The 22399-nt window shown below is 46.3% G+C and overlaps 1 protein-coding gene across 3 annotated transcripts in view; it reads right to left on the bottom strand.

The window, feature by feature from the left end:
- Positions 1-20243, bottom strand: part of LOC117421096 (protein MTSS 1-like) — a 56709-nt gene extending 36466 nt beyond the window's left edge. For 2 of the 3 annotated variants that reach the window (XM_059004466.1, XM_059004467.1), the window contains exons 1-3: positions 19615-20243; positions 13902-13963; positions 12127-12200 (exon numbers count right to left, since the gene is read on the bottom strand). In XM_059004466.1, coding sequence (XP_058860449.1) covers positions 12127-12200; positions 13902-13963; positions 19615-19686 — 208 coding nt within the window. In that variant the 5' untranslated portion in view covers positions 19687-20243. The remainder of the gene's footprint in view (positions 1-12126; positions 12201-13901; positions 13964-19614) is intronic. The other variant, XM_059004468.1, reaches the window with a different exon arrangement.
- Between the last annotated feature and the right edge of the window lie 2156 nt (positions 20244-22399).

Raw genomic sequence — 22399 nt, 5'->3', positions numbered from 1 at the left:
GGGGAAAGGGCATCACTCCACGTAGCAGACCCTTAACTATAGGCTGCTGTTCTCTCACACAGACATGCTCCTTCAAACTTTCATCAGTCCTCGATTAGGCTTGACAAGGCTTGTCACGCGACACCAAGACCAAGTGGCACACAGATCTGCCCTGTGAGAGCGCAGCTATCTGGCACCACAGGGAAGCGAGCCCCCCGGCCGTCCCCGCAACGTCATGTAAACGTCACAATGAAACTGGCTTTCACCCTCGGAGCGCAAGGTGTCCGCGGGAGAAATATGAGAGCAACAGAGAGTCCAGATAAAAACTGCAGCAGCAACTAGCACATACAGCAAGGCATTCTAAGATAATACTGGAGCATGTGTTTGCTTCCCATTTTTCTTTAACAATACAATGTCTAAACAGAACAGAATGCACTGGCAGTACGCTTCTCTGTTCCAGGTTATCTATTGCTCAACCGTCACCGTGCTTTCAATTCAACAAACAAAACAGAACTCTCTCCATGGTGCGCCCAGTCACGTGCAGGACCGGAGAGAGCTTCAAACATATTGTACTCAGTGTGTCGGAGCTTAGCTCAATGCAGGCATAATGCATTGTAACGGTGCAGCTACCGACAGACTGAGCCTAACCTCTCAGCAATGTGCTGTGAAAGAGGATGAACATTCAAGTCAGGCCAATCAAAAGGACATTCACCACACAGCAGCACCAGAACAAAACACTCAACTGGAACACAGCCTTGACTTAAATAACTGACCAGCGAAAACACACAGTCCTTCTCAGGACTGGGAATGCCTTGCTTTAATCCTAGGGCTTGGTTTACATGGAAAAAGCCCACAGCGCAGCGAGTACCGCTGGTTTTGAAAGCTACAGCAGTGTTCATGCACACAGGAGGGATGTGGAACATTTAGCAAGGTTTGCACTCAAGGCTCATATCCGGGAAACAGAACAAGGTTTTGTTTGGGGATAAACTTCCTTTCATACTGGCTTTACTATTTATAGTGTCACTGTAGCAGTCTGTTCCAGGCATCACACCACACAACCGAGCCCCTCACTGCACAACTCCGACCAAGTCAGAAAGAAGCCGTTTTTTTCCATTGCAGTGGATCAGTGTAAAAATGATAACCCTAATTCACACAAAGAGCGGTCTGAGTTCCTGCCCTGAGGTCAAAGCCCTCTACTAATCCTCTGAGCTTTCCTGAGCACCACCCTGAAAGGAACACTGTCTCTGGGCTGACAGGATCGTTTCCTGATCCCTATCCAACTCCACGTCCTATACAAAGCTTAGTGCCAAAGTTACTATGATCCGAGGGCTATTCCAAAGCCCTTTACTCCAAAGAGTAACTTACTCAAAGGAGAGAATCGCCTGTTAGTTACACAACTAGAAAAACACAGCAGTTTTTTTAATTTAAATTTAGTAAGTTTGGTTGTTTATTTTCAATTTACTAACTTGAAAGGGTGTTTTTATTTTAGATTAAAGTTACACTTTTTGGGGTGTATAAAGCTTTATAAATCCTCCCCTTTGCCACACAGGGGAGCGCCCCCTTACACCAGGAGCAGAACTGCGCTCAGTTTCACGCCCAGCTAATTGCAACAGCACTCCATCTGCAGAGGCAGGGCACACAGCTACTGACACAGCAGGACAGATCCACCACACAGAGCCCTGACTGCAGCCTCTCCCCTGGGTGATAAGCCTGGCTGCCTGGCTGGGGATCGAAACATTTGGCTTAGCTGATGAAAGGGAGCTGCACAGAACTGGCGTGCAAATCAAAATGGGTGCATTGTTACCCGGTGCTGCAGCCAGACAGAACAACCATTCACGGGACAAGCTGCCATCTCACAGTACAGGTACTGTGCTGTTCTAGGGAGAAACAGAACCCCCTCCACTGCTGGAGTGAGAGCTGCATCTGCTAGCAATACAAAACAAACGTCTGGTCATTGAATTTAAGTAATGTCATTGAATTGCAGTTTATCCTCCTATTTCTACTATAGAGTGTAGAATAGTTACGGGTTGATTTAAATCAGATCTGTGGAAACAAATGCCCGGAATCCTTTAACCAGGATTGCAATTCCTGTATTGGAAGCTCTGTTTAGTGGCTCTACCTCTCTGAAGAGGGCAGTACTGCAGATTGAAAATGCATTCTTTTCTGCCCACGGTTGTTCTGTGTCTGATGGCAGCGAGTGTTTGCAGGGGAAGAACCCGCTTGGTTTACCCTCTGCCTCTTGCGGAGGGTGTTTCAACACCTACAGAACGCACACTAGAAAGCCACTCCACTCCAGGTCTAACAGGGAAAATGAAACACACTTCAGGCTCGGGAGGTCTACTGCTTGAACCTCTCGTGATCCTGATAGGGGCCGGCCGCCCTCGGCTCAAGTTAACCTAACAATCCTGGCTCCTGTTTCACCCGGCTCTCTATTCAGACTCTCATACTGTAGTCTGACATGCACAGATGCAAGCAGTCTAGCTGCTGGCTGTTCAAAGTCTCCGAGCCTGTGTGTGTGTGCGTGCAGGTACACGCTTTCCACTCCTGGGTGAAACCTTCAACTGTCAGAAGTACGTGAGGACAAGGCTTGAGAATGTGATAAACACATGGAATACAAACACACAAACAGCCCCAGTGGAGACCAGACCGGTTTCACAGCCGGGCTGGGTGTGTCCCAATGCAGGGGTCAGGTGGCCTTGTCTGGGGGTCACACGCAAGCCATTCAGTGGCCAGGGCCAGGCTTCGGGACTCTTGCATTCCATGCACTACCACTGTACTGCCATTAATCGCTGCCCTGAACCTCGTTATAAAATCACATTCAAAGAAAAATGTACATAAGAAAGAATTAAAACATTTGTGATGGATATCATGCTACTGTTTTTTTAATTGAATGTTTGAAATCATTGCTACTGTATATGAACTATTCGTGCTACAGCAGAGTTCAACGCTGCTGTTAACTCCTGTAAAGATGCACCCCGAGGAGCCCAAACAAACCTGGGGCCGCTTTCAATGTCTCCTCGTCTACTCTCGGATTTGAAGCAATCACATACTCCAGTGTGTAACCTTGGCTACAATATGATCATTTACTAATCTATTTATTTAACAGGAAGCACCCACAAGCTGCAGGGTAGAGAAGAGCCAACAAGACTTCCATGGCAACCAACTGCACAGAAAAATAACAATGACAACAGAAAGAATGCAAAAGCTCTTTCTGTCTAACCTGATTCATTACTCATCTGAGAGCCGCAGAGCTGAAACCTGTGTCAAGAATCCATCCACTCAGAATCTGCACTGCGTTTTAACAGACACTGCAAGTGTTCAATTCAAACGGATTACCTGGTCACATTCGGATTGGGTACGTGAAAACAACATGACTATTTATTCACACCAAACGCCCAGCTCCTATTACAGTTCTAAACCTCATTGATCATCTCAGCCAAATCAGGTTTGCAAACGGACCAGCCATTGACCCACGGTCCTCTAAAGAACTTTAATATCCTGCTCAGCTGTCATTTCCGGAGGATAACTGACCTTGTCTTTCACGGGCATTCAGCTGAGGACACCTACCTGTCGCGGTGGACAATTATCTAACAACTAATGACCCCTGCGTCGCAACATCATGCCGAATTACAATGAATCACATCTTTAAGGGCTGACACACACACACACACACACACACACACACAGGACAGTGTGGTGAACCAGCTGCAGCCTCGCAGACTTCCACCACAGGATCATCACCCCGAGCTTTCCCACATCCTATTGTGCAAGACATGAACTCATCTTTACCATCTCCCTCAGGCTGAAGCAGTGGGGATTGCCAGTGTGCGCAGAGAGAGAGAGAGAGAGAGGGAGGGAGAGAGAGTTGACTCACACAGTCTGGGCACATAGGGAGATCCCGGCACACAAACACACAGTACACAAGAGGTTATTCATTCTGATCAACCAAACTGGAGCTCTCGAAATACTTCAGGGTGACTAACTCACTTCATGTAACAGAAATCTAAATGTTTTTACTGCAAAGAAAAGCCACTTGAGATTGTTACGAATGCCAAGTCTCAAAGCCTGGTTTATTCAAACTTTTAAAAAGTGTGTACTTATATATTTGTTAGAGTGGAGTTCCTGCAACAGTCAAAGCAGCCATCACCTTTATATTTATAAAAAAAAAAAAAAAAAAGGGGGGGGGGCTGCATTTACAATTGTGTGTGTGGCAATGCAGGAATAGACCGTCCACCCTGCCGGCGATCCTCTGACCGCTTCACTGCCTCGGAATCCAATCAGAGAGAGGCTGGAGCCTGCCCCTTTCCACTGCAGAGCACGTCCACCTGGGATTCTCTGGCCAGGGTGTTGAAGCACTCCTCCAGCATTCAGACCTTCAAACAATTTGAGGAGCGCACTAAAGAAATGAGGACAGCTGACAGCATGAACACTGCAGCACTGACGCGTACAGAAACGATCATGCCCTCAACCTTCAGACAAAAACAAAACTGAGCTGGCGTTTCAACCTTGGACGTGCTCCTCTGCCTCTCCCCCCCCCCTGCCCCATTGTTTATCCACTCAGCAGCTGCAACGTCCCAACTGCAGAGACCCCTCAGCCCTGACCTCGGCAAACTCAGCAACAACAAAACCAAAAGCACCAGCGTACCCGCACATTGAACTCCTGCTGCAGACCAGCCTCTCTCCCGAAGAGTCAGCATTCGACCATCACATCACCCTCTCCAGTTCCCTCTCAGCGCCAGTACAGAGACAGGGGGGGAAACACGAGATGTGCAGAGTGCGCGTGTAACATGATCATCTCGCGGGCGCTCTGCAAGAACATCAGCAAATGCAGACAGCACTGCTCCAGAGTACAAACAGCAAGAAGAAACCTGCAAGCACTAACAAAGAAACACACCTTTACCAAGGGGTACTGTTTCACTGAAGCATGTCAGACAGGTCGAAGGAGCTCAGAGTGGGTGTGCAGAGCGGGGGTGGGGGTGGGGCAGGTATGCAAAGAGGCAATGTGGCAGGGCAGCTTGAAAGAACCTTGTAAATCCAGGAGAACCCTCAGGCTGCTCAGTGACATCTTGTATAAATAATGCAGGTGAGATCTTCCGAGGATGACCTCATGCAGCCCAGAGCACCTCCATTCAGCTCTGAATCATGCAGGATCCTGCGGTTCTTGTGGAGACAAGGGGCTCATCCTTACAATTACAGCACAGCTTTGCAAAGGAAACAAAACACATCTCTTCAGGTAACTATTGGATTCTAAAGCTGGTGAGATCGGATGAAAGGCACTGTCTGCAAGCGTCTCCTCTTCCCCAGAGATCACGCTCAATGCCACGCTCAGACTGAGTCACTGGCTAAGCATGGCTTTGGCTCCGTCTGCATGAAAACTACAACAGCAGCAGCAGCAGCAGCAGCGCTAAAAGTCAAATTACTCCTTAAGAAAGTTTGGGATTGGTGTAAATAAACAAACGTAGACGTGTTCGTTATTTAAAATATGGAACCACTCTAAGATGAAACACATCAAGAAAATAAATATTTTGATTCCTATTCGAGAGGATGAAATGCTGTAAAAACCACCGGCGACAGCTCCAGTGACCCACAGCTAGATTTACTCAATGACCTGGCTGATGATCCGTGGAAATAAGCCCCACGCCAGACCAGAGTCATGCGGCCGTGCCGCGGCTCCCCACTGCAGACGGCCTCACCGTTTACCGGCTGTCCCGAGACTCTTCACAATGATGTCACTTCCACAGGTCTCCTGCTGACACACAGTGTGCCTGTCTGCAGTGCAGGCTATCCACAAGAATGATGTCGTTTCTTCCTTCGATTTGGGGAAAGGGAACGGAAGCAGCATTTTCCACTAGAAAAAAAAAAAAACAAAACCCTCCAACGTCCAACACCGCAGATGGCGCGTCAGTGCTGGCATTCAAACCCAGATCATCAGGCTCCCTTTCACACCTCATCCCTGAGCTCCAGATACTCCACCTCCCAGATTAGGAAGCAGGGGAGCGCGAGGAGCTTCCAGATCTCTAGGAATCATCAGCATCTCGATACGAGACAGCTGTGCTCACTGTCAGCCAGACATCCCACTGGGAATGACAAGTGCAGCTGGGGAGCGGGGGCAGCTGCTCGGCTTCTGCCTCTCCCGACACATTTAGGTTTTTTCACACCAGTCAGTCACCACCGAGAGACGCGTGTGAACCAGTAGCACTTTTCGGAGAATTTCTGCATGCGCCTGCACACACACACCATGCAAACACAGCATTACAGATAGCATCCTTGAGAGTCTATGCAAGGCTTGTTTCACAGGAGCAGTAACCCAGGGCTGCACAGGCATGTCTGTTATCTGGGTCCCTTGTGATCTTGTGAGCGTTCTGCCAGGTGTGAGAATGCAATCGCAGTGATCCGATTGGATGCCTGGTCCTGGGTTCTGGAATCTTTACGGCAGTGAAGGTAATAAGAACACCTTTGTGTAAAGCGGGCGTGGCACGATGCTAGATTATGAATGGAAAAGCACATTAAAAAATGAATGATAACAATACACACTTTAAAAGGTTAAATAATAAGAATAATGATTATAATAATCGGCGTCTGCAGGCGGGGGAACGAGATCAAAGGAGCACACATAGCTTTCTGAGACTTCTTATTTTTTATAATGACTGTTTGGCACCAGTGAGCTACACGACTTCACAGAACGCTTGAGTAATGAACAGCAATTTACAGAAAATGAAAACCATTTTGGAAACTATTACGTTTTTTCATTCCAAACTGCATTCTCACTGCACTGTAATTCCACAGCGATGCTAATGACATCTTAGCCACTTAAAAAAAAGTGACTTCATTTAGCGCTAAAAAGCTTCAAAACTGCATTTCTTATCTAGTTTAACAGGACACAGTGTACAGCACCAAAAGAGAGATTAAAACCACACTTGCACTCTGGACTGTGGATATGAAATATTAATAAACTAAACAGGTTGTTGGACTTATAAAAACATTTGGCTGGTTTCACAGACCCTGGGTGCTCTCAGGCTACCTGCCCTAAGGTTGCATTAGGCGGTCCAAGATTAGAGCTAATCAGGCAATTGTTTAATAGGATTCCAGAGTGAGCTCTTCATGTGTTGTGTGCAGCGTGTAGGACTGTAGGGAGGCCACATGGCACAGTCTGTACAGCAAGTGCTTCAGAGTCCTCCTGTATAATAAGAGACACCCAACATGAAATCATACAGCATGAAAGCAGCCGCTCGCTCCCATCTTACAACAAAGCAGACCAATATAGACTGTGGAAAATCAATGCGGTGTGCTGAATCGTGGATCAGAGAGCAGACAGGATGAAGCTACTGGTATAAATAAACTCAAAGGAGACCCGACTCTCAAGACTTCTGGATGATGTGAGTAATGAAAGAGTCCTAAACCTAAAGATGGCCAAATTAGAAACGATCCATAAATCTAATCCCGTCGTCCTCCCCCCCCCCCTCCACAGGGGATGAAGCAGGAATAAGATGAATGAATAAACAAGCTCCCCCGGGATGTGTAAATGAAACCGGCTGGGGTTCATTCATTTTTTCATTTGAACGACGCTTACATGTTCTGCTGCCTAAATTGTTAAACGGGATATTAATGACACAAACACCAAAATGGGAAAGAGCTTTCAATTAGCTTTTCCAATTCTTGTTATGAAATCCTCATTAGCACACAAACCTCCTATCTGTGCTCCAAACGGTTTACTGCATTCTAATGTTACCGTGTCGGAGATGGGTTCTAATGTTACCGTGTCGGAGATGCGTTCTAATGTTGCCGTGTCGGAGATGCGTTCTAATGTTGCCGTGTCGGAGATGCGCTGTAGCAGAGGCTGCTGGTGTTGCGCTGGCAAGCAGCAAGCTGAGCAGGTGATACACCTCAAAGCAGCAGCACAGTACCAGTGCTAGGCTAGAATCTGAACTATTTACACATCCTGAAAGAACGCACAGAGCCAGCAAAGAACCCCAAAAGCTCTCAGCACAATAAAAGCAGGACCGGTACTAATGTTAGTAAGAAAAGTGGATGTTTAAAACCCCCTGGTTCACATTCCTGTAAGAATCTCATTATTCCCTGTGCTTTCTTCCCCCTGAGTCGTGGAATCGTGGCCCCCTGGTTCACATTGAAAAGAGGAGAGGAAAGCTCGAGCAAGTCCAGCTATCTGCAGGGAAGTAGGTAAGGAGAGGAAAGCTGTTGGCTCAGCTTAGTGCCAGCACTACAGGACATGGACCGAAGTGAAAGAATCTCAGGGCAGCTTTCCATTCGCTTTAGGCACTTCATGGTTTCTTTATTTGCAGCACAGTTTGCTAATGAAAAAACAAAATAATGAAAATTGCAAAAATGACTCAGCGCCTGCAGCAAGGACATTTTTAATACCAGTTCAGCAAAGCGAGCCGTCTGCACATTCCACAGAAAGAGATTCAAGATTCAAGTGCAGGTGGGAAGTGACCAGTCTTTCAGAGCGTCTTTTAAAATCTGAAAGGTTGTCGTTCCTCTCTCAGGATATATATATATATATAATAATAAGGTGCAAATTCTTTCCCTGGAGCGAATGCATGGAAATGCAAGCTCAGGAACTTGGCAGGCACCTTCTGGAAAAATCTCACGGCAAGCAAGACATTCCTCAGTTCTGTGCCACCTCTGAACACTCCCGAAAACACAATGGAGACGTGTCCAGCAGCCCCACGTCTGGGAAAGAGATCCGTCTGGGAAGAGATGGATATAATCCGAGAGAGAGAGACAGAGAGAGAGAGAGAGAGAGAGACCCAGAGAGAGAGACAGAGACCAGCACCTCCACCTATATTCCATCACTGAGTCTCTCTGAAAAGAGAGTCTCCTGCAATCCCAGGACTGCTACTCAGATCAGACCTGTTAACAGAGCACAGAAACTCTGTTCTCATTTCATTAGCAACCAATTGAAACGAAAGGCCCATTGGATTACAGGATTCTTTCAATCAAATATCAATATTTATTTTGAAATAAACAGTGGCTTTCCGTTAGAAAGAAAAACACACAAAAAAATACATCAATACAACACAGTGCAATCATCAATTACCACCCAATTGATTATTCCCATCCCTGACAGACACATGGACCTGGATTGATGGGCCTCCAGTCTTCTTAATATCTGGCCTTCTTTGTGAACAAATGTATTGTAAATGAAACCTCTAATTAAACAGCGCATCTCTGTCTGTAAACGTGCCAGCGAGGATCCCATTTCAGCTATTTTAAACGAAGGCTGTATTTCAATCCAGCCATTTCGATCAAATCAAAGAGACCGCCCGTAGCTATTAAAACACTCAATTTAGAAACACTAAAAGAAACTCCACACACACACTCAAAACGACAGACGCTTCAGAGAACGCTGATTTCCAGTCGAAGTGTCTGTCGCTGAACCTGCTGTTTCAGTATCACTCACTCCGTTGAGTGTTGATGTGTGGAACTCCTGCAGTGTTAAACTCTTCCTGTCTGTACGCTAGCATGCAGCGGAGTGGGACCCCAGCGGAGAGGAACCAGTTCAACATGTGGAGGCTCTTCCAAAGCTTTCCAATGAGGAAGCCAGTATGCTAATCTGCCACGTGCCCCTTTACAGCGCTTCCCCCGGGAAACTAGGGCACAGCGCAGCTGCTGTTCATGTGTGCCATTCATTTATTCATTCACTTCAAAATGAAATAACGGGCTTCTTGATGAAGTCATGTGTTATTCTTCATTGAAATCAGAAACGCCATTGCACTTGAAGCCTTGCTGTCGTTATGCGTTTCAATTCTACTGCAGGACTACAAGTGGAATTACAGGCTGGGTTTGAAAACAAGACACTGCGTCTCAACCGAAAAGCAAGCCTCTCATCAAAATGACACTTTTCACTCAGTCTGGGTCTCACGTTACAGAGCTTTCACAAGCACACACTCCGCCTCGCTACAGCAAACTGCAACCTCTAGCTGCACTCAAAAGCAAGATTTCTCCCATGAAAGCAGAATGTTCAATTATGCATCTCGCTCAGGTTTCCCTTTGTCTGACTTGCATAGACACGCAGAGGGCTAACCAGAAAAAAAAAAAATAAATCACGCAAGCTTCCTCTCGTTGGGAGGGCAGGACAGGGGGATTGATTTGTATTTTTCATGCAAGCAGCTCTGGAAGCAGCACAGGGAAGTCCTGAAGGCACGTGTCTATCTTTGTACAGAGCGTGTTGGGTTCATCTTCACTGTTTAACCAGACAACTCCAGCTTTGTTGCGTACACAGAACCAGTTTAACACGGCTGTTAACGACTCCTCTGAAACACACAGAAGCAACAGACTGTTTGATGATGGGTCAAACATCCCCATTGAGAACAGAGGGCTTGATCCTTCAGGACTATCGTGAGACACAATCAGCAGCTAGGTACCATTGTGTCGCTGAGCTCAGATCATTTAACAGGGCGTGCCTGTATGAGCCTCTACTTTCAACATCAGCTTACAAAGGGAACAATCTTCTTGTATTTATATTTAAAAAAAAAACATGTGTATTTAAAACTAAACAGGGGTGCTACATCATCCCACTCACAGGCAGACAGCTGCATTGTAAAAGTTAGAAAAAAAAACTGTTAAGATAGGAAGCTGCTTTAAATAGGATTCTAAAATTAACTTGTGTCCGTTTGCTGAAAAAAAAAGAGAGTGCATTTGAGATGGTGAGCCGTGAAGCAAAATGAGTTCTGAGATACACTAAAATAGACCTGAAGAGAGAGACAGAGAGGAGGGAGGGAGGGAGGGAGGGAGGGATCTGGTCGTTTTTGCTCACGGCTGTTACAGAGGAAGTCACATGGCACAGCCCTGCGTATCTGGACAATTCCATTAGGGAAAGTGATCGCCATCATATCCTCATTACAAGGTGTAGGGACACCAATGAAACCAGAACACACTAGAGTAGAGTATAATCTGTCTGTTTCTAACTTAGAGTCTAATGAGCATACGCTGTACAGCAGCAGGGCTTTGTACTGTTTCAAAACCCCCAGTTTAGTAAAGAAGCTCGTCTTTCGGTGCTTTTGTGACAGTTACAATTTGTTGTTCTCGTGTTTCATCCATGCACCCTTTTCATTTCTTGCTAGGAGTACTGTAGGAATAACACTGCAGCTGAATAATTAAAACAAATACATGTGACTTTACTTTTCAGTCCAGTCACAGTGAAACCTAGACACCACCTTTCTAATGTGATCTTGATTATCCAGTCTCGTTTCTAGGGCGTTTCTCACACAAACAAACAAACAACACATGCGAGACACTGCTATACCACAGCGTACGTACACAAGGAAGCCGATTCACAACAGAAAGACTCATTCTGAAACAGCCTGGCTGCTCGTCCTGCCATTGCCTTGTGAGGAAAATAATTAAAATAAAAAAAACATCACAACTGACTGCGTGAGCCATTTACCAACTTGGCTGCGACCGATGGCAGTTTTGTAAAGTAACGTTTTGTAAAGTAACGATGTTCCCTCCCACACCCTTGCAAGACGAATGAGTTTCATCTCTGCGGAATCTATTCCGAGTGCTCTGTTCTATACGTTAGGCGCTGTATCCTCGCTCTCCTTGGATGCCCGTGAGTAGCACAGCGGGGACAGTCCTGCAGCCTCCCTGCAGTGAGTGGGGTGAGGTGAGGCTCCCTCCCTCCCTCCCGCTCCAGGGAATCATGAACAGGCAGGTTCTCGTTTGGGTTTCTGAGCTCGAGAGGCTTTGGCAGGACAAACTCCGTCACATTCGTTTATTCACTTTTACTGCTGCAAATCAGAAACACGTGGGACTGTGTCTCAGCCTGCACACAACACTAATAATAATAATAATAATAATAATAATAATAATAATAATAATAATAATAATAATAATAATAATAATAATGGCAGGTCTACAAATCAAAGGCCTGAGGCTGCAATACGGCTCTGTGTGTGTGTGTGTGTCTCTGTCGTCAGAAATATGACTGACCAGCAAAATACCGATCTCTACTTTGAAAAATATGATGAAAATCAATATTTTGAACCCATTTCGAGCAGTTTGAATATGGAACGCTGTGCGTCCTGCAGTTAGAACACTGACAAGGAATTCTCACAGCACAATAAATGAGCAAGTCACTGTTCAGCCGGGACGCCACCAAGCACCGGACTGGACAGCCACACTCACCTCTCGTGCCAGTGGCCAGGTCAGCTACTTTCTGAAAGGCATCAAGGAAGGAACCGGTGACTACAATCGTCGTCCTGTGAGAGAGAAAAAAAACACACAGAGCAGAGGTCAGCGTGCTTTAAAACATACACACACACACACAGAGCAGAGGTCAGCATGCTTTAAAACACACACACACACACACACACACACACACACACACACACACACAGAGCAGAGGTCAGCGTGCTTTAAAACACACACACACACACACAGAGCAGAGGTCAGCGTGCTTTAAAACACACACACACACAGAGCAGAGGTCAGCGTGCTTTAAAACACACACACACACACACACAGAGCAGAGGTCAGCGTGCTTTAAAACACACACACAGAGCAGAGGTCAGCGTGCTTTAAAACACACACACACACACACAGAGCAGAGGTCAGCGTGCTTTAAAACACACACACAGAGCAGAGGTCAGCGTGCTTTAAAACACACACACACAGAGCAGAGGTCAGCGTGCTTTAAAACACACACACACACAGAGCAGAGGTCAGCGTGCTTTAAAACACACACACACACGCACACACACATGCACACACACACACACACACACACGTCAGCGTGCTTTAAAACACACAACTCGTTTAACAGCTACAGCTAAACCACACAATTCAAAGAGAAGCACACAAACATTACAGCTTCGGCTTTCGTCCGTGTGACATCAAAAAGATCTCATTACTTCTACATGTACGTATCACTCCAATTTAGTTTAACAGTTACGATTGCTTCAAACAAACACCTCACAGCTTTCCCGATTCTTCTCGGATCTCTTTCAAAATCAAATCTACTGTCGGCCTGCCTGCAGGCATCCAACAGACATCCTGCTCATAAAGCAAGCCAGCACTGGAGCTGTTCAGAGACACACAGCTTCAGACATTTACAACCACAGCTAAAATCAGCAGCACCGATAGCTCTGAGGCTGAACTTACAAGATCGCCATTCCCTTTTATTAGATCAAGCCTTCTAGCTAAACTCGTTTCAGGTGTTTCAGTGCTGCTCCCTCCATATTTAGCAATAGCTACACTCCCTGGTTGGAAGTCAGGGCCGGGGCATCGTTAATCTTGGCAGCGAGGCTGTCTCTTCATTAATGTAGAACCTGCCTTCGGGGCCCGTAGCGCTCATACAAGTCTACTGAACCTGTTTCCTACCCAAGGGCTGAGGTGTAAACAGGGTTTTCCTGTGAAGCGTTCCAGGGGAGGCTTACTTACATTGCAACAAGATGCAGTACAGCAGTGAAAACACAGCAGTGCCAGGCTGGACAATTAGAAACCCACCTGTCATAATCTGCTATAATCTAACTCATTCTGGCAATTGGAAAGGAGATCGCTCCTGGAGGGGATATTGTTTGGCGTTTGTCTTGAGGAAGCTGGGATCAGCTCAGCAGTTTCCCAAAATATCAAAAAAAAAAAAAAAAACTATTTTCAACTTCACTGTGTTTATATTTCGTTTGCTACGGGCGAGTGTGCTAAATTCACTCCAGCTAAATATTTACTCTTATGCTTATCAAGTCAGGTTGTCTGCTGAGCTACCAATTACCTCTCTTGTATCTGCACCCTCCAGTACAAATAAGGATAGCTGCTGCAGCGAGGCACAGTGGCTATGCTGCATCATCAAACACTGCAACACCATGATGGATCACCAGCCTTATACTGAGGGTGTGATTCATGTGTCACTCTGTGTTAGAAGCGAACGACAGGTCCCAAAGAAACAGAGCGAGAGGGTACTTTACCTTAACTGAGACTGCAGCTTGGCTCCTTTCGATACAAAATCCTCCCATGCAGGGTAACTGGACTGAAAACACAAAGAAGGAAAAAAGAAAATTAGAAAACAGACTTTAACTGGGTCCAACTGGTTTGGGGGGCGGGCGGGGAGGGTTATGCTCGTGTGTTTCAATGCAACCAAATTCAGCCCACAACAAAAACACAAGCTGAAATATAGTGCCCTGCCTCTCCCACAGTGACTGAGTAAAATGGTCTTGACAGAGAGCTGGCACCAAGAGATGAGAGACGTTCAGATGGTTTTTCAATTGAAATGGAAAGTGACAGCTTCTGACCTCGCTGGCAGGGTCACAGTGTGTAACTGCACAGCAATGTCTGCTATACCAGGAACCAGTACCTACAGGCACAGAACATGGAAGCAGAGAAAACAATACTTCTACATACACCAGCAACAACTCCCAGGGGCAAGTTACACCAAACTGGAGCGCATCAAGAGAAAGGAGTCTGTGTGGCTCTGAGTGCCTCTGCACCGGGAGTCACAGAGGTCCAGTGCATTCCTAGCCTGGTCAGTAGGGCGGGTTCATAAGGACGTCGCTCAAGCCAGCCGAGGGTAACCCAAGCTAGCTTTGCTTCGAATAAACACTCCCTTGGGTGTAGTCAAACCAGCGCTTTGAAAAAAGAAAAGTTTAGCAGCTGCTGGGCGCAAACAAACTCCAGTCCGGTTTGGGGCAGGTCCAGTTGCAGGGCTTGTGAAAACAAAAACTCAGCATAATAACTGGAGATTTGCTTTGGACACAGCATTCTTAATTTACCTGCGATGTCCTGCACCATTGTGGGCCTGTCCGATCTACAATACACTGCGTGCTGCAGCTGGGGCGCATTTACACACAACACTCGAGCTTCGAACCTGAACACAACTGAAGAAACCTCGTCTCTCGCTTTGGCGGTAACCTGGGACACCAAAATGTTTTGTTGGTTTTTTTTTGGTGCTAAATTTACGTTTGTTCTCCGGTTAGTGTGCTGACAGCGGTAACTCACTTTAGATAGGAGGACTCGGCTCTTCTATTTAACTCTGTACCTCAAATAAACCTACAGCATTTCAGCACATGAGCAACAGTCCCAGGACCGGATGTGAAACGAACTGTCCACTGCATCGCAGCACTGCTAAACACTCCTGTCAGCGCTACTCCTCCCTTCAATAAGTATGTGTTTTATTACGCAGCAGCTTCAGTCCCTTAAAGATAAAGCTTTGAAGGTTGGCTCATCTCCCGTCCGTTTCAGTTCTACACAAAGGTGAAAACAACATCAGACACGGGCGGGCCGGCAGACAACAGGAAGCTTCCCCTTCTCTTTCTACCCAAAGAAAAAGGAAATACAATTTGAAGTGCGCGGCGGTCCTGCTGAGAAAGCAGTAGTATCAACAGGTCTATCTTACATGAAGCTCTATCAAAGCAATGCTCCACTGCTGCCAGGTACTCCCGGTGTGAAAGCACAGCGCTGCGGGCTGTGGGGAGTCAGCAGTTCAACACACCATCGGCATGCTTGTATTAATGAATCCCCCTGTGTGCTCTGGACAGCCAGGCTGCAGTCTGCAGTCTTATTTCACTGTGCATCGTCTTTCCTGGACCCCCAACACTTAACCAGGAGAGAGTCCCCACCCCTTTCAACACCTTCATTCCCCATCAACAACCAGCCAGCTGCTGCTTCCACGGACCTGCTTCGACCCTCCCAAATGAGCAAGGAAGTGAAGCAGTGACATACTTCCTGAAATGAGGAGAAGCAAACCGAGAACTTTACGTAAGCTTCTGTAGTGCAATTAGACGGGGTTTGTTTTGTTTCCTGGCTCACAGCGTCCTGGCTGGGTTTCCATTAAGTCTCACACCGGGTTTGCAAAGACGTAATTCCCTAGCAGTCTCAGCACTCATGAGATACAATGCTGAACAATACACTGCAGACCAAGGATTTCACTTTATTAGGAAAGGATTTAGTAAAGACCACTGAGATGAAAAATACAGCACAGCTCGTCCTACTTGCAACATTCCCTCATTGCTCATCTGACTGAGTCACTGATGTTCCTCCACACCTTCATACAAGCACAGCCCCAGGTACTTCCTGCTTTTACACACACCCACACGCTCCTTCCTCTTATCTGTGCCTGCATCTTGACGTACAAGAGCGTAAGCAAATCCCAGTGAATCTCAGACACTGAACACTTCACATGGCAACGGCTGCTGGTGAAACAATAACCACAGCCTGACCTGCGCTGAGCAGTGAGGAGGAGGCTCAGTCAATGGAGCTCGCTGTGCAAACTAACCTTGAGAGAATGACAGGAGATCCGCAATGCTTACCACGCTGGAGACTTACTGTGGGACCAGGCCTCACTGGAAACGAGCAGGGTTAAATAAAGCAGACGGATCAGTGAGAAATCAGGGACGCAAAAAAATATTGAAAACGCCGAAAAACAAAATCAGGCACTGGTGAGCATAAAACAACAAGAGCCACTGTGAAGCCCCCCCCGGGACCGAGCAACGGATAACTCCGACCTAAAGATGAATCGACAAGACAACAAACACAGCGCGGCAGTAACAGAGGAGCGCAGGAATGCCGGGGGTCTGTCTCGCCCTGCACTCTACAGGTCATCCTTACAGTAGCTCACACGGCTGTAGCGTTGGCTCTCCGGCTCGCTTACACTGCCAGGAAAGATTACTGCAGCTGTCCTGTAAATCTCACAACTGCACAGCTCACTGCTTTACTGCAGGGCTGTTCCATCTCAATGGAAGGCTTGTTACAAGCCCTTCACAATCAGCCCGCATGTGAAGATCACGCTCCAGCACATTACAGGCTCTCCGCCAGCGTGTAACCACAGTTCCACTGTCATGCAATGTTCCGAAGCAGCTCCGCTGTAGCCAGGGCAACTGATCCATAAACACTGAATCATACTTTCAGAACCAACTTGTGTGGTTGTGGGGTTTTTTTTTTTTTTGGTAGTTTAGGGAAGCAAAAACAAAACAATGCGTCAGCTCTCCTCTCCAAGCAGCAAGAGGAGACAGCAGAGGACAAGCTCCTGAGATTCAGCCACATGGTAATGAAAATGTAAAAGCGCACTGCCACACAGCTCTGTTCACCACAGTGTTTAAGGGCAGTGGGTGATCTGTTCACTGTTCTGCGGTGCAGAGGCGCGGGGGGCTGAATATTCACGTCAATGTCTCTGTAATGAGAGCTGTATCTGTGTCGTCTCCGTCTCTATTCAGACGGTTATGTTCATATGCATTACAGGGCTTCGTTTTTCTCTCATCTTAATGGCTGTGGGTTATACTGTATCGCTTGTTAACAGGGTTAACGAGACACACACAAATTAAAATTCATTAATGATGCGCTCTCACTCATCACTCCATGATGTAGAGTGGCTGCCAAGCTCCTGTGTTGTTCAATGAACTCTCTTTCGCAAGGCTTGGTGTGTGCAGTACTTCAAACACACTTGCACTTCTACTCCCTTCTCCTGTTTTCTCAAGTGCATTCGGCAACGATTAAAACACGCTGTCTTAAGAGACGCCAGCGTCTTCATCAACCCTTCCCATTGCTAACAAGCCCGCGATCCTAACCCGCCCGGCACAGCTTTATATATCCCAGTTACTGGAACATAAAACAGCAAAGGAAAAATCAGACACAAAGCGTGACTGTTGTGAAGTTTTTGTGGTGGGATCTGAATTTGTGATGCCTCCCCCTGAACAGCAAATCCATGTTTCACTAACTAGTATTTGCATAGGGTAGTATCTGTAACAGATATGCACACCTGTGTGACTTAGTCAAGACTCATTGTGCAATGACAGTTCAAGACACACCTAGGAACCAAACAAGAAATCACATGGCAGACAGCCAGCGTAAACACAGCTATCATCAGCGCAGCAAGGACTCCAGACCAGTTCTGTCAAGTCTATCAAAATGCTTAAGCCACGGAAGACTTTCATGTCGTCATGCTTTTAAAATCCAGCAGCCCTTTAAGAAATTCACACAGCCTGCGGGTAACAAGCTAGAGTCCAAGCATTTACCAAGACCTGGAACACCACAGTCACATGTGAAACAGCACGCACACCCTTACAGTGTGAACAACACAGTCACATGTGAAACAGCACGCACACCCTTACAGTGTGAACACCACAGTCACATGTGAAACAGCACGCACACCCTTACAGTGTGAACAACACAGTCACATGTGAAACAGCACGCACACCCTTACAGTGTGAACACCACAGTCACATGTGAAACAGCATGCACACCCTTACAGTGTGAACACCACAGTCACATGTGAAACAGCACGCACACCCTTACAGTGTGAACAACACAGTCACATGTGAAACAGCACGCACACCCTTACAGTGTGAACACCACAGTCACATGTGAAACAGCACACACACCCTTACAGTGTGGATACCAGTCTGGGCACTCCTGCCCTCTCACATTCAGCCACCTCAGACTGGACTGGAGAGGAATCCAAAGCAGCCCATGCTGACTCCTAGCAAGCACCAACATCTGCTTCTAAAACCATGCCAACCATCATATCCATTCTCAAGCAAGGGAGTGCATTAGCACAGCTCTGAGAGGTAGTGTGCACGCATCAACAACCCCAGAGTGAAGTTCAGCAACCACTGTATGCAAGCTTAACGCTGACCTGATAACTTTAACACTTAAACAGCGCGCATAGACAGTAGCTGGTGGCGGTGGCTGTACACAATGCTGCTGTACTGCAGGTTGCAGAATGCCAATAAGAGTAACTCAACAAAAGCGCGCCAGCCCTGCTGGAGACTCAGAGCACAGAGGCCGCACCTCAGAGTGCTGCTGGTATTGTTAAGTCACTTCCGGCTCACCTGGGCATTGAACCGTCACAACCTATTTATGCGCGTGTGCAATGAAACACACCTTGCAAAGGAGCACAGCGCGTGAAATATACCGTGCAAAGGAGCACAGCGCGTGAAATATACCGTGCAAAGGAGCACAGCGCGTGAAATATACCGTGCAAACGAGCACAGCGCGTGAAATATACCATGCAAAGGAGCACAGCGCGTGAATCACGCTTCAAAAAACAACCGGGAAGCTCTTGCAATGAATTATTAAGAGCCCCAGTACAAACACTTTGGGAAGCAGACTAGTAAGTGTACAAGTGCTGCCCACTCCACTCCCCTCTCCTTTTTCCAGACTTTGCTCCCTCCCTCCCAAAATGGCAACTTAGAAAATGCCCCAGCATATCTTCCAAACGTTCATGTGATAACATGTTGCTGGGGTCATACTGAACTGTATATATGAAGAAACACTGTAGATTAACTGAATCTGTACAGCCAGTCATAACTCACCCCAACACAACACAACAGACCAGAAGAACGACAACAAACGCTATGGCAGCAAAACGGTGTACGTGCCGTGTTGACTTTTTACAACTTTTATTTTTTTCCTGTGGCTTTAGAGTTTGCAAATAAATTATTTTAAAATGTTTTTTTTTAGTCGTCGATTTGATGCATTGTAACACCAGCGGTGGGTTGTAATTTATAACACGTTTGTAGTCATTGTTGAACTGGGATTGGGAAATAAATGAATTCTTAAAATGTGTCGGTGCTGTATTTGTAAGTCTGAATTGGATATTGTTGGACCGCGCCGAATACGTACAAGCAACAGCACATTGAATACGATAAGTCTGCGGTTTAGTGCAAAATACAAAATGAAAAGGCTTACCTTCATATCAGTCATAATAGTTTGAAACAGCCCTCCCAACGCGCTACACTCCTTTTCGATTCCAACATCCATGTTATCCAAAAAGCACAATACAAAATGTTAAAAAAAAAACACAAACAAATTGAATTTGAGAATTCCTCCGAATAAAAAAAAAATCCAACTTCACGGCAGATGAAACGAAATCAAAACGTCAAAGAAAACATTGCTTTGCTTACAAGGAAAAAAAAAAACGTCTTTTTTAATTTATTTCCGTCTCAATTCCCAAACACTGGGACCGGGTTTGTTGTGGCAGGCGGCGTCATCATCAACACATCTTTAATATCCTTGTCCCCATGATTACTAATATAATATGTCGTTAACCCCTGTTTCTGTGCTTCTCGGCGGCGAATCGCTCGTGTGGATAATGTATAAAGTTGTATGTATCTCTCGTTTGCCACACAATGTGTGTTTGTATACCTCCAGCAGTCGCGGTGTGATGTCTCTCTGTGTGCTTAAATTTTTCTCCGCTTGGAGAAACCCATTCTCTCTCCCCGAGTCAATTCCGTCCGAGGGCGGAGCTCCAACGATCCTTTTCGGAATTCTCCGTTCCTTTCCGTTCATTTCCGTCCATGCCGAAGCCATGTTCGGGTCTTTTGGTGTCTGTATGCAGGCTGATGTAATATAAATTCGTGCGCAGGCGCCTCTTAGTGGGAACGTTGTTTAAATGGTTACCTTTTCTCTAAGTTGTGTGTGCGTGTGCGTGTGCGTGTGCGTGTGCGTGTGTTTACACTTTAATAATACATTCAGCAAAACGATTAAATATATTTTATTTTACGAGAAAGGTATTTATAAAAAAAATTCTGTAACTTATTTTAACCACTGTACATAATTACTGTTAAATCATAATAATAATAATAATAATAATAATAATAATAATAATAATAGTCTTAAATGTTGCTCTGAGATAGCCCAGCTGTGTGAAGCTGTGCAGAGGTGCCTGCCTGTGCAGGACTCCAGCTGGTCCTGCTCCATCAAGAGGCTGCAGAGTAGAGCAGTGGGTTCAAGGAACAGTCACCAGCACACATGGCTGTTCTGAGCTAGAGTCAGCCAGCTGCAATTACCATTACAAAGCTTACCACGGTGCACTCTGCACAGTGCAGTCCTGGCATATACCCTAACCCCTATACCCTAACCCCTATACCCTAACCCCTAACCCCTATACCATAACCCTAACCCCAATACCGTAACCCCTATACCCTAACCCCTATACCCTAACCCCTATACCTTAACTCTAACCCCTAACCCCTATACCCTAACCCCTATACCCTAACCCCTATACCCTAACCCCAATACCCTAACCCCTATACCCTAACCCTAACCCCTATACCCTAACCCCTATACCCTAACCCCAATACCCTAACCCCTAACCCCTATACCCTAACCCCTATACCCTAACCCCTATACCCAACCCCTATACCCTAACCCCTAACCCCTAACCCCTATACCCTAACCCCTATACCCTAATCCATGCAAATACATGTTCGTTACCAGAATGCTGGGAGGCTTGCCGCTGCTTCTTATCTGGCCATGCTGTTTTCCACTATGCCTTGTTACACTGTCACCAGGATATCTGTATTAAAAGGAGTCACCAGTATGAAGTGTGTTCTCTTCCCTGCTGCCTCTCTGCAGTTCTAATGGAGGTGGTTTGTATTGCTCAGGGTTTCTGTTTCCTCGTTTGTTTGTTTGTTTGTTTGTTTGTTTGTGTGCATGTAAACAGTTTAAAGAACAGGGTTAGTAGTATTGCTTGCAGAGTCACATGATTTAATTCCAGATGAGCAGTATACAGGGTTTCTCAGCTCTGCATGTGTTTCTTATCAGGCACAGCCATGGTCAATTCCATGTGTGCTGAACGCAGCACATGTTCTTTCAACCTGCAGGAGGGCCAGTCCGGTGCTCGCTGGAGCCATCATATAAATCTCTCAAAGATATAAAGCACCTGCGCCCCTCTGTACCCCTCTATCTGCTCTGTATTAATACCCATCCTATAAATCTCCATGGCAGTGAAGCAGGGTGGACCTGCACCCCTCTGTACCCCTCTATCTGCTCTGTATTAATACCCATCCTATAAATCTCCATGGCAGTGAAGCAGGGTGGACCTGCGCCCCTCTGTACCCCTCTATCTGCTCTGTATTAATACCCATCCTATAAATCTCCATGGCAGTGAAGCAGGGTGGACCTGCGCTCCTCTGTACCCCTCTATCTGCTCTGTATTAATACCCATCCTATAAATCTCCATGGCAGTGAAGCAGGGTGGACCTGCGCTCCTCTATAAACAGATTACAGATTACTCCAGCAACTGTATAATACAGTTTTAAACAGACTAAACTGAAGGCACAAGTCGTACTGAAGGCTGGGCACAGGTCTGCTGGACACTGGCTGCCAGGCGCTGGTTTGATTGATGAACAGTGGAAAACAAATCGATTAGCAGCAATTCAGTGGCTATTAGAAGCGGAAAGCAACCCCGATCCCAAGCTGCTGTTCCCTCTCCTCAGCTCGTCACTTCATCAGTAACGTCACTCTCAGCAGGAAGAGGAGGCAGTAGCTGTTCCAGGACCCCTGGAGACTGGAGCTGCCAACAAACTCCTCAGAGTCACTCCAGTGATCTTTAGAGCGACGCTTACCTTTCAACACGAGAGACTTTCTTTTTTTATTATTTCAAAATAATATGCAGTAGAAATAAAAAAAACTGAGAATCTTCACCCAGTACAAGTTACCTTCTTTTGTATTTTTTTCTCGCTCCTCTAAA

Source organism: Acipenser ruthenus, chromosome 29 (assembly GCF_902713425.1).
Source record: "Acipenser ruthenus chromosome 29, fAciRut3.2 maternal haplotype, whole genome shotgun sequence".
In the NCBI taxonomy this organism is placed as follows: domain Eukaryota; kingdom Metazoa; phylum Chordata; class Actinopteri; order Acipenseriformes; family Acipenseridae; genus Acipenser; species Acipenser ruthenus.
The sequence above is the reverse complement of the archived record's forward strand: the minus strand, read 5'-3'. Positions and strand labels throughout refer to the sequence as shown.